General features: G+C 36.5%; 1 protein-coding gene across 5 annotated transcripts; it reads left to right on the top strand.

Moving 5' to 3' along the window:
• The first annotated feature begins 1,754 nt into the window (after window positions 1-1,754).
• Window positions 1,755-11,885, top strand: LOC147854869 (E3 SUMO-protein ligase SIZ1-like). 5 transcript variants are annotated; one of them, XM_087331329.1, is made up of 16 exons: window positions 1,755-1,999; window positions 3,584-3,664; window positions 3,750-3,813; window positions 3,990-4,065; window positions 5,616-5,781; window positions 6,104-6,228; window positions 7,034-7,102; window positions 7,529-7,616; window positions 7,730-7,805; window positions 7,907-7,980; window positions 8,064-8,171; window positions 8,906-9,067; window positions 9,250-9,354; window positions 9,486-9,566; window positions 10,028-11,171; window positions 11,266-11,582. In XM_087331329.1, exons 1-16 carry the CDS (start codon window positions 1,973-1,975, stop codon window positions 11,304-11,306), a joined length of 2,487 nt encoding a protein of 828 aa, XP_087187455.1. In that variant the 5' UTR covers window positions 1,755-1,972; the 3' UTR covers window positions 11,307-11,582. The 5 variants fall into 5 exon arrangements, 3 of the variants coding, with proteins under 3 accessions (XP_087187455.1, XP_087187456.1, XP_087187454.1); XM_087331330.1 differs by having other exon boundaries at window positions 11,215-11,582; XR_015531038.1 differs by adding an exon at window positions 11,767-11,885 and having other exon boundaries at window positions 1,756-1,999; window positions 10,028-11,445.
• The last annotated feature ends 491 nt before the right edge of the window (window positions 11,886-12,376 follow it).

Genomic DNA, 12,376 nt, shown 5'->3' with positions numbered 1-12,376 from the left:
AGTTAGAGAAGTGCAAGAAGTGTTCCTTATAGTACAACATTTTAGATGGGAGTGGCTCTCGTGGGGTGATCCATTTATATCGAGTGTAAAATTGCCATATTTTTTGGCATATCACTTTATTACGGTCTTCATGAGATATTAGAGTTTGATTAGTCCCATGGTTGTACTTAAGGGAGGTAAGCTATTAATGTTTATGCCGTTTGCAAGTAACCAACTCACCACAATGCTATACCAAGAACTAGTGTCTCCAGACACATGTAGGGATCAGGATGCCTCAAAGGCTCGACGGGATATCCTATCTTGTGGTTGACTATGTATCCAATGAATAAAAACTACCACTTGAAAAAATGCTTCTACTAACATCGGGGGTAGATTGAACTCTGCTCTAATAATGTCATGTGGTATTGTCTATTTGCTTCATAATTGACGTGATAACATCTTCACCAAAGGTCTCTCTAATTGCGTCCACATGAAAGATGGTAGACCTGGAGCCCATACTACTGATGCATACAAGAGGGACAAGGTCACTAATGAGTCGAAGAGCCATCCCTTAGTCCGTGGCTCTTGAAAGTATGCCTAGTGGCATTGTCTCTCTAAGAGTGAGAGGGATGCATACCCTCTCGTTAGCCTATCTTTGGTTGCCTGGGTCATCAAGAATTTACCTGAGAGAGCACTAAAAGTGACTCCCAAGTATACATATGATCCAACTACCTCAACTAGTTTATGAGAGAGGATTAGGTGACATTTACTCCTAACTCGGGACGATGTATGAAAGATAAGGACTTTGGTTTTCGGTAGATTCACTACCAGTCTTCATTGTGTACAAAAGTCAACTAGGGCATTACAATGCTTTTGTAGGTTGTGTTCCGACTTCGAGAGCAAGACAATGTCGTCTGCGTAGAGTAAGAGACTAGCTTGTGTATCCCCAATAGCTACTCCCTTGCCTCCCTTACGAGCAATAAAATCAGTGATCTCATCAATGTAGATCCCAAAATGAGTCAGTGATAGGGGCAACCCTGTTTTACACCAATGCTGCTAGTGAAACAATCGGATAGGCCACCTGGGCATCTTACACACCCAGAGACTGGCTCATATAGGGCATAAATGGCCCAGATAATGTCATTTGGTATCTCCAAGCTCTTAAGTCTATCAAACAACCTCTCCCTAGGAACTGTGTCAAAGGCTTTGCGGAAGTCCACAAAGCAACAATATAGTTTCTTCATACGAGCCTTCGTCTGGTCAATTAAGCACCTAAGTGTGAAGATATGGTAAATAGTGGAGAAGGCTCGTCTAAAGCTAGCTTGCTCAGGTGCTCGAAGACTTAATGTTTCCATATAATCGTTGAGCTACGCGTCCATTACTGCACCATATAGTTTAGCGAGCGTATGACCTATAATAATGTTCCTATATGTAGTTGGGTCCATTGGGTCCCCTCCTTTATGTATAGGGGCCACTGTGTTCATGGTCCATTGTGGTGGAAAACCCTCGGCGAGGGCACAATTGAAGATTAGAGTGAGAAAGGGGGCTAGGCACTCTTGAGCATATATGATGTGCTCGGCTATACTGTGTGGTCCATGGATTTCCTATGTTTGTAATTTTTTTATGACCTTCGTCAATGGACAATGGACAATATGGACAATGGACAATGGACAATGGACAATGGACATGTGTGTTTGTGTGTAAAGACAAAATATATACACCAACGTTTCTTTCTGTTTGTTGTTCGCTGCTGCCGCTGTTTTGGTCTCGCAGGCCATGGCCGTGGCTATGGCGATCGAAGCTTCCTGCTCCGATATGTAGCTCTCTCTCTCTCTCTCTCTTCTCTCTCTCTCTCTCTCTCTCATGATTTCCATCCATCGACCTACAACTCTCGAGTTGGAAATGCAGCTCTAGGACACCGCGTTTCCTTCCTCTTCTTCTATCTTGGTCTATCGTCAGTCTTCTTTGCATCCTTTTTTCATATGCTTCAAGGATGGATGAATTGTCTGCTGTCTGCCAGGTATTTATTGTCGTTCTGTCTCATAGTTAGCTTGTCGTGGAATAAAGGAGACGGTTCCATAACAAAGAAAGAGAAATACCACTTCAGAAAAGCCTTTAGATTCCGTCATGTCATGTCTCTGGAAAGCTGCATTTTGTTACTGTTATGGAGAAGTAGGAGGAAGAATGCGAGAAAAGAAAGCCTTTACATTCCATTGATATACTTATTCATAAGAAAGAGAATAAAAACCGAGTGAAGGAAATTGCATTGCATGATATACTTGGAAAATATTGAGATTTAATCTTAATATTACTGTTTTTCATAAGAAAGATAGGGTATCAGCTGAGAACCTTTATATCTCATGTTAAACCTAAAGATTTGATTTATATTTATTGCGTATAAGAATGAGAAAGGATCTGAGTGACGCAAACAGCTATGTCCATAAACTCCAAGAAAATTGAAACGTTGAACTTAATGTGACTGTGATGCATAGGGAAGAGACAATCTATGTGAAGGAAACCTTTATCATGTAATGATATACCAAAGTTTTTAAAGTCTATCTATTAAGCGCAAACTTCAACATTGCATGAGATACCTAAATACTTCAACTTCAACTTTAATCTGACTTTTTTGCATAAATATATAGAGCGAAATAAATCTTTCTATTCCATGAATGCCTTTATAGTTTTCTCTAAGAAAAGAGAAATTTCGAGTGAAGAAGACTTTTCAAATTGCATGATATGCACCAAAAAAATCTACTTCTATTTTAATCTGATTGTGTTGCATAAGAAAGCAGAAAGTAATTCAAGTTGATGGAAACTTTGATCTAAGTCTCATGGCATACTTTTGAAGAACTGAAGTATGTAAGCGAGAGAAATGAAATGTTCTATTAAAGTTGATGCTATGATAAGCAAGAGAATGTTTTTTTATAATCCACTAATTTACAATGCCAATTACATTCATGATTTTTTAAACTTTAATCTTAACTTGATTCTAATTACTACCAATGCTTTACTCAATTACCACCCTATCAAAGAACTAAGAAGCATAAGAAAAAATGCAGAAACAAGAGAAAGAACCTGAGGGAACCGCTCTTTCAAACTGCATACATTTTGAACTTGAATTTTAATCGATTGTCGCCATTGCCACAACCTTCATTCAATCCCTTAGATTGAGAGACTTTCTGATTATCATTTTGCATTATATGCCTAAAATATGAACTTAGATATTAATCAGTTGATACTATTACCTCATGGATTCAGAGCATTGTGACCACCAATTTACATTGTCTACCGAAAATTGGAACTACTGCTATTTATGCCCCTAAGTTGAGTACAGTTGCAATAGATATCTAAAAATTGGACTTGAAACTTCATCCAGTTGATACTAATGCCATTCATGACCTTAAAGTGTTTGTATTTGTGATCACGATTTTGGCTTATATACTTTAAATCGAAACTTGAATGCTAGTTTATTTGGTACTATTGCCGCTCCCTCCATTCATGTTATGAGATTGAGTGTATTTGTGATAGTCGTTTTGCATGTAAAATTGTTGTAATATTTCTTCCCTTAACAAAGTTTTCTTTTCCACTGTGTTTGTTATAGAAAAAACTGGAAACCTTTCGCATCAAAGAGTTGAAGGATGTACTCACACGAATCTGTGCTGCAAAACAAGGAAGAAAGCAGGTCAAATTTGCTGTTTCGTAAACATGTTATGGCTGTCTCTTGTTGTAGCTTTATTTCAAAAGTTTTTAATGTTGAATAATAACAGGTTCTTGTTGAAAGAATAATGAAAATTATCTTGCCACCTGAAAAGCAGCAATTTGGGCCAAAAGGTAAATAGATAGTACTGATTTTATGTTTAGATTAGCCACTCCATTGTACTTATCTCGTGTATTAGTAATATCAATAATATCTAGTCATGTTCATCTGATTTTGTTTTGTATAAGTCTTTTAGTTTTTTTATCTTTATAGGATAATAACTTATTGGCCAAAATGATATCTCTATTAGGATTGAGGTATGTTAGCTCTTCCACATATGCAATGAGCCGAGAAGATATTGCAAAAGTGATCGATGATATTTACAGGTAAAATATAGAAGGAATTTATCAGAGTCAATTAAAATAATAATTGTAAAATTGTAGATCTGGTTTTGGTGTCCATAATGGATTTGTTACAGTTAGATCACTGTCTGTAACTGTAATATGTATGTGTTTATGTATTTGTGTGCACGAATGCTTGTTGGTCTTATGTGACATTTATGATAATAAACCTATTTGGGCAAGCAATAAATCTACTGGTATAATGGAAGCAAGTAAGAATGAACTTTGTCGGGGCATAGATTAAAAATGATAAGAAACAGAAGACCATAGTCTTCATTTCCAAACATGAAGTATTTCAAGTGGCAGACTATCAATGCCTGGGTGTGTATACATGAGTGTTTGTTACATTTTGATTATAGAACAATTAGTATTTACTAAGAATGGTATGGGTGTATACAGAAAAACTGACGTATATGCTGCTTCTCATTTTAGGCTGTGAATGTTAAACGAATGACTCACAAGTTCATGAAACTGTAAAAATAATCCAACTTTTCAGAGTCGTATTCTGCAAAACATGTGTATGTGAGGCTAACCATACATGATGGGAGAAGGCGAAGTTTCCGTTCTGTTTAATTGCTTGCAGTTATATCTGGATATTGATGGCGTGGATAGGAATCTCTTACCTTTTTTATCATGCTAGATGAAGGTTATATATTATCCTTTGAGCTGGTCACTTCAAAAGGGAAGACTGCATTCGTAATTTATTTACGTGTTAATGAGATGTTTTATTTGGTTTTTGTTATTTTTTTAAGTTTCCTTCTTCTACATATTTTCCTTTGAGGTTTCCTGGTTTTTCAGTTTCCTTCTTATCTCCTTTCTCGAGAATAATAAGTCAGAACTATTTGTCTGGTCTTAAGAGGTTGTAGCAATGAACACAACCACTCATGCATGCTACTCATAAAGGGCCCATAATTTAGAAGCTACATTAATTAGCTCCTGTAGGGCAAAAGGGAGTTCCCCAATTGAAGATGCATATTTCTTTTTTCTTGCATGAGTTGATGGATTTTCCTTGCCACTGGAGTTCATGGGGTAAATAAGAATCAAGATTAAGTGCTCTCTTTGCTCTCACAAATTAAGGGGCAGACTTCTATCATGCACATCATGAACAATTTGAGAAATTCTTATCTCAAGTTATAGTGATTCCGTCAGCCTGGAGGAACCAATAGTGATACAATCTTTTTTCTGATCTTGTATATGGTGAGGTATATAACCAAATAGAATATCATAAATCGTGTTACTGTTTTGTATGGTCAGGCTATGACTTGATATCATCGAGCATTCAAACCCAGGGAGAGTTCTGGAAAGTACTTAATTACTACATAAGCCATATTGACTAGCCATTCTTACCCTATGCTAACCATAACGGCAATGCCACCCACACCAATGTCCCATGAATGTGTACATACTAATATTTCCTTTAGGCATTAACAGATAAATAATCAATTCTTTCTTCTTGTTCTCGATGGATGTCTATATTCTATTTGAATATTAGAATACATGCATTATTGACTATTTTTGTTGTGATATATTCACAGGAAAATGTGGGGTTCTGGTGCCCTTGATTTAGCAACACAAGGTGATTGTATTTCAACTCCAAGGACATTAATCCAGCTGAATACATTTGAAGGCTCTACTGAACATCCAGAGGAAAAGATACAATGCCCTTGTGGTAGCAACGTGAAATCTGATCCTATGAAACAGGTTCTCTTTTATTTTTATGGCGTTTTTTCTCGATATTCCACTGCACCTATGGCTTGATACATGGAATTGTATAAAAAATGCATTGTATATAAGCAAAAATGCCGGAATACCCCTGCGTTTTCATTTCCCCCCGAATGCCCTTGGTCTACCCTTGATGAAAGATGAATTATATGGTTAATTCATTCTAAATTCTCTTGTCCTGTGGTTGACCATTGACACTTGTGGAAACTTGGAGGCATTTGGGGAAGTAAACAAAAATTCAGAGGTATTTTAGAGTTATTCCCCTTGTTAATAATAGAACTAATTTCTGGAGGGGTTGCAGTGTGGCGATCCTAAGTGCATGGTATGGCAACATGCTACATGTGTTTGTATCCCTGAGGATGGGGAATTGGAACGAGAACATCAGCATTTTTTATGTGAGCTATGCCGTGTACAACATGGTGATCCGTAAGTTCTGTAAACATGTATAGTTTCATGCGAATAATCATTTGTATTCTTAATTTCATTTTTTGTGTAATTTAGTTTTTACTTTAAGGCATCTCATTGAGTTATAGGAACAGTTTACAATATCTGACATCATAATATGAAATAAAAGGTAGCACGTTGTAAATTTTTATTTTCGCCTTTTTAGCTAAGTAAAGAGCTTCCTTGTAAGGGACTGTTATGATGAGATATCTGTATGTCAGTGCAAATATCTCAAAACATAATTATAAAGTAACTTTTACATCCAGCCTGGTGTGCCAATGCATTTTTGTACGCACAATTATATTAAGGTTCAGATGGCTTTGTCTAAACATTGGTTTCTCTTCATGTACAACCATGTGAACTTTACGGCATGTTTTTGATGTATTAGGAAGGTAGATTGGTTGTTTGATGTATCATGCTTTGAGAACCTTGAGGACTAGGTCGCTTGGCATACTGGTGGTTTCTTCGTATTGTTGATATAAGGCCATGTTTCTATAAGAACAAAAACCATCTTGAACACAGACATTTATCTATCCATACCCCTGTTCGTATGCACATTGTTTCATATTTATGTTTAAGATATCTGCAAAAGAGTCATGATGTGCATCTTTCCATGGAAGGTTTTTTTGACATAAGGTGATCAAACTTTCTCCTATTCAAGGTTTATATGATGACGCATTCAAGCTTAAATTAATCATCAAACCATATTTTCTTAAGACAATGCATTTATGAATTTTATTAATCACTTCATGTGTTGAAGGGTGTAGTTCTGGCTTTATCTTTTCAGATATTCTGCAGCTGTCTCACACCCACTGCTGCCAACCAAAATGGTCATGTCCGTTCATGGTTTAGAGGGGTAAAGCTCTACCTTCATTGAGGATTATATTTTGGGAAAAACCCTGAAAAACCTCTGAGTTTGTGGGTATTTCCTCAAATTTCCATGAGGCACCATCTCTATTGAAGATCGTAATTTGGGAAAAACTTTTAAATACTTCTATGCTTTCTGTATCTCTTTAAACATCCGCAACCAACTCTATGTGCAATTCATTCTCGTTTCCCCAGAAAGAGCAATACATGTGCTATTTGAGTAATTATATATTCAATTCATCTTCTTTCCTCGATTGTTTGTGCATATTCATCCCCTTTTTGTCTCTTTCATGACTTGTCCAAGGCTGTTTTGTGAAATAATGAAATCCTGGGGTATTTCAGAGTATTCTCAAATATGTTGATTGTTAGTTGTGTATTTTTCCAGAATCTTATTAATGTGGATTATTTTGTACAGGTCAAAGGTGTTACAGAACGTAGAAAAAACATTTATGCTCACCGGCAGCGATATGAACCTCCTGCACCAGAAACAATATGATCTTCAGGTCAAGATACTGATTAATTTCCATGTGTGTAGGCATGCTGAAACATGAACTGATACTAACAGAAAAAAGCATGCTAACACATTAACGAATTTTATGTGCCTTTCACCACTTAGGTTTGGAGTATAATGCTCAATGATAAAGTCATGTTTCGAATGCACTGGCCATTACATACAGAATTGGGGTTGAATGGTGTGTACTATCCTTAGCCTATAAATTACACCAGGGAAGGCCATAAAATGGTTGAAGTTTTTTTGTAAATAGCTTTGTCTTTTTATTTATGATTGAGTTAGGTTGTCCTGTACGTGCAACTGCTAGACCAGGCCATCAGGATCTTGGGATAAATGGTCGTGATGATGGAGCGTCGGTATATATGTTATAAACAGCTGAATGAACCTACTGTGATGTATATTATTTATTTGAGCCTCGAAAAAGTATCATTTTCTGCAGATTTCAAAATATGTAAGGGAGGGAAGGAACCATCTGTCTATGTCAACATCTGATGGACGCCCATTCTGCATTGGTGTTCGACTGATACAATCTTTGACCTTACAGCAGGTTTATGCTCTTTACTTAATTGATAATCATATATCAGTGTCCAATGCATACCAAGAAAATGTGGCATTTAACGCACAATCCAACTAAAAGCTGGTTAGGACGCATGCAACAAAGAATTTTTAAGGGATTCTAATTCCATCAATCTGAGTCTATGTAGTATACATTTCATCCAACAAATGATATAGTTCTTCCAGTTGGAAACTTTGATCACTGTATGTGTCTTAATATTTTGTATACATACATTTCAGCCAACATGTCATCACGTCCTTGCACAAAGATGAAGCATGTCAATCTTACACATTGTGTTTTGTGGCTTTTTAATTACATGATCAGGAACCCGTTGTTCATGGTTATCTCCTCGTTTTCTTCTCGGTCTGTTTCAGGAATCCAACTTGCATAGTTTGTTTCCCTGTTGCTCTCATTCTAGTTCTCTAGATGGTTAATTTATTCTCTTTTTGTCCACATTGTAACTGACCTCCAATTCATCATATTCACTTCTTTTTAGCTTGTAACTGAGTAAATAGCTTGACTATGGAGTTTATCCTGTTTGAAACCTCCTGATGAACCATGTGTATGAATTCCTGAGATGTATTTGTCATATTGTATGCTTCTTCTAGAGATACACCAGTTTGATAAATCATGGTTCAAAAACTTTTGAATTGTGCAAGAGTGGTAATAATGTACGGAAACAACAAATACATTGTTTGAAGTGATGATGGTCAATATTTCACTAGGTTATGACGCATATACCATCTGAAGATGAAGGTGAGCCCTTCGACATGTCTCTTGCTCGTGTTCGCCGTAGCATTATTGGTAGTGATGATATGGACAATAGTAATGACAGTGACAGTGTTGAAATAATATCTGAATGCATCTCAGTAAACCTTCGTTGCCCAGTAAGTATTTCCATGCATTATTCTCAGTGACCCCTAAACCCTAACTCAAGGGTATTTAAGAGTTTTGTCTTTCATAATTTCAGGAAATCTGTACACGGTTTAATCATTACAAATGATATTTTCATTATGTTATGAGGCTCGTTTCATACTAAGTTATGTTGAAATCTTTGTACTGCATATAGATGAGTGGTTCACGGATGAAGGTAGCTGGAAGGTTTAGACCTTGTATACATATGGGTTGTTTTGATCTACATACTTTTGTGGAGATAAATCAAAGGACACGCAAGGTTGTGCTCGATACACATTGAATGTACTCTACAGTTTCTTCTCTCTATAGCCATTTTCTTCAATTTCATCTTGCAGCTCATGCTAAGGAGAGAATCTAGTGTTTTAAGCCAGCTCTTCTGCTTTGTTTTAGTGGCAGTGTCCAATCTGCTTGACAAACTATTCATTGGGTGAACTTATTATTGATCCTTTCTTGAATCGGATAGTGAACATAGTGAGTATTATTGTTGTCTATGATCTAATTGGTTGAATGTTCAGATTAGCATGGTTGATCTAAGAAAGAGGATTGTAATTAGCCGAAAACTTCAAAATACTCTCGAGTTATTTTTTCTTCTTAAATGTCCCCAACTTTTGTTATTTCCCCAATACCCTTGGTCAACCCTTCACAGAGAAGTAATTGATTAATGATATGGTCAATTCATTCTCATTTTCTCAATTCTATGTGCTAAGTGAGGAATCATATGTTCAATGCATCCCTGTTTTCTCAGTCAAGGGTACACCAAGGGTGTTTGCACAACTAAGTTAAAGTTTAAATTCTGGGGCATCTGAGGAAGTAACAAAAATCCAGGGATACTTCAGAGTTTTTCCCTCATGATTTGTGTTTAACCGCTGCACATAACTTGGTATTTATTTTCTACTGACATGTTTGTTTGAATTTTCTTAAATTGCAATCAGATGAAAACTTATGGTGAAGAAGTGACTGAAGTTGAGATGAAACCAGATGGCCATTGGAGACCTAAATTAGGTGGTGAAGCTAGACTTAAGGAGCCCTGGCGCTCACCTGATGGCTCATCTGGTTTAAAAAGCATGTATGCAACCCACATAAATAGAGAAGAGATTATAGAAACCATTAAGTTAGAGGAAATTCAGACAGTTGAAAGTAATTCTCCACTTAAAATTGGAATAAAGAGAGGACGAGATGGTAGATGGAAAGTGAAACAAACTGAAGTGCATTATCATCCAAATTCAACATCTAAAAGTGCTAGCCATGAGAGTGATTCATCAAAGTTGGGAAGTGGGGTCTACAATTTTAGCAGCAATATGAATGAAAAAGAAAATTGTCAAGAACTGGAAGGATTGCTTCTAACATGTGGTACAACTGATGATGAAGTAAATTCAGTTATACCTATGAGCCTCACAATCGAAGATTCAGATACAGAAATAGATGATATAGATGTCATTGTCCTTAGTGACTCAGATGAAGAAGATATAGGTTCAGAAGAGCAAAATCCATCGAGCTTGGAGATGTTACAATCTGTAGCTCAAGCAGAGGAAGAAAAGTTTTATGAAACAGATAACTCAATCTTGGTGGTGGAACAATCACAAGGAAATACTATGACGGCATATGCTGAGGGCAATCCAAATGGATCGAATTTGCCAGTAATTGCTTTTGCTATGGAAAGACCTAGTATGCCCTCGGAAGCTATGGTAATATCTGCTGAATGTACTGATAGTTGCAATGTGAATCTTGTCTCTGGCGAAGTAAGCCAGAGTGAAGTTGAAATATCATCAACTGATAAACAAGGTGGAGATGCCATTGACCATGATATGCTATCTGAACATAGTGAAACCATGGAAAATAGGACAGTATTAACCCATGTACAGGTTCCTTCTCTATGCCTTTCCTCATCTTCAGGCCAACTATGTAAGAAAGGTTTGGTTCAACATGGCAGTCAGAAAGACATAATGCCAACACCAAGAAATGATGCTCAGACTGGCTTGTTCCCTTTAAGCTCGGGAAATAATGAAAGGATAATCAATGATTATTCTAATTCAAGATCTCTTCCCTGTCCTACTGTTGAGGAAAGACTTGATAGTGGTAATGTTTTCCAGTTTTTTGCTCGACAATTTTTTTCCTACAGCTTTCAGGGGTTTTAACTGATAAAATTCAGTTTTTTCCATTGAGATTGCAGTACCACTCCTTGTAAATCTAATACTCAAGGAGTTCGAATAGTGATTCATTACAAAACAAAAATGATCTTTGTATGCAAACTTCTTCCCATCACTTGGGATGTTACATGCAAGTTCATTCTAAATCGGGTTTCAATGATTGATTATGCTATGAATGAGCGAATCGGTTGACACTCTTCTTGGTATGCGTTCTGGCCATGTTGTTCATTTTGCAATCTGTTTTGAGTAATTGGAGACTGATCTATTTCAAGCTCGTACAGACATTTAAACATTTGTTAATAGAATGGAGAGGAGTCTGACATTGGTTTCTTGCACAAAATTTATTTAACATCCTAAACACCATGATGTATACATGAGAGCTTTCTATAGTTGTGTTAACCGCTACTAATATATCCTTGCAGGATGGGTTAAGAATGCGTATTATATAGAACTATGTAAAGCTTTTTATCCCAGCAGAGAGTAAAGAATAGGATTGAGTGGAATTGCGGGGTTTTTGTATGCAGATTGCCCTTCTGTTATAGAGGAACAACTCTTCAATCATGTCATCAAAAATACTGAGAAATCTATGTCGCAGAAAAACATGTATTTTTTGGCATCTGAATTGTATACTAATTATACAGGCAAACAAGTGTAAATTAATTATATGGGAATCTTCTGATACTTATTTCAAACATAAAAATAAGTTAGGTTTTTGACTGTCAAGTAAACCTGGTCTTCTGGGCAAGTATTGTCTATTAAAGATTTGTTAGTTGCCATGTCGTGGATGATATGAGACAATCTATTGTGAAAATTTGTGAATGTCACAACAGTGTTAAAGAGTCATAATGTTGTTGTCCTCGTTGTATAGTCATAAACAACAATGGAAACTTTAATACCGCCAAGTTTTTCTTAGTGGACATTTTGAAGTAAACCAGGCCTTCCAGGCAAGTATTGTTTGTTAAAGATATGTATACTGAAAAATATGAATGCCACAACAGTGTTAAAGAGTCATAATGTTGTAGTCAATGTTGAACAATCATAAACAACAATGGGAACTTTAACACCAAAATGTTTTTTCTTAGTGGAGATTGCAAATCTTTATGGGATTGAAAGAGTCCACCAAGGGATCAGGAG

The sequence above is a fragment of the Azolla caroliniana genome, unplaced genomic scaffold, assembly GCF_043228905.1.
Source record: "Azolla caroliniana isolate FFs.n. ecotype wild unplaced genomic scaffold, voAzoCaro1.0.p SCAF_15, whole genome shotgun sequence".
Classification (NCBI taxonomy): Eukaryota; Viridiplantae; Streptophyta; class Polypodiopsida; order Salviniales; family Salviniaceae; genus Azolla; species Azolla caroliniana.
The sequence above is the reverse complement of the archived record's forward strand: the minus strand, read 5'-3'. Positions and strand labels throughout refer to the sequence as shown.

Excerpts from the sequence above, each read along its gene's own strand:
- LOC147854869 (XM_087331328.1), top strand. The coding sequence starts at position 1,973 with ATGGATGAATTGTCTGCTGTCTGCCAG. Across the intron at positions 2,000-3,583 it reads AATTGTCTGCTGTCTGCCAG|AAAAAACTGGAAACCTTTCG; the intron begins GTATTTATTGTC and ends TGTTTGTTATAG. Across the intron at positions 4,066-5,615 it reads GTGATCGATGATATTTACAG|GAAAATGTGGGGTTCTGGTG; the intron begins GTAAAATATAGA and ends ATATATTCACAG.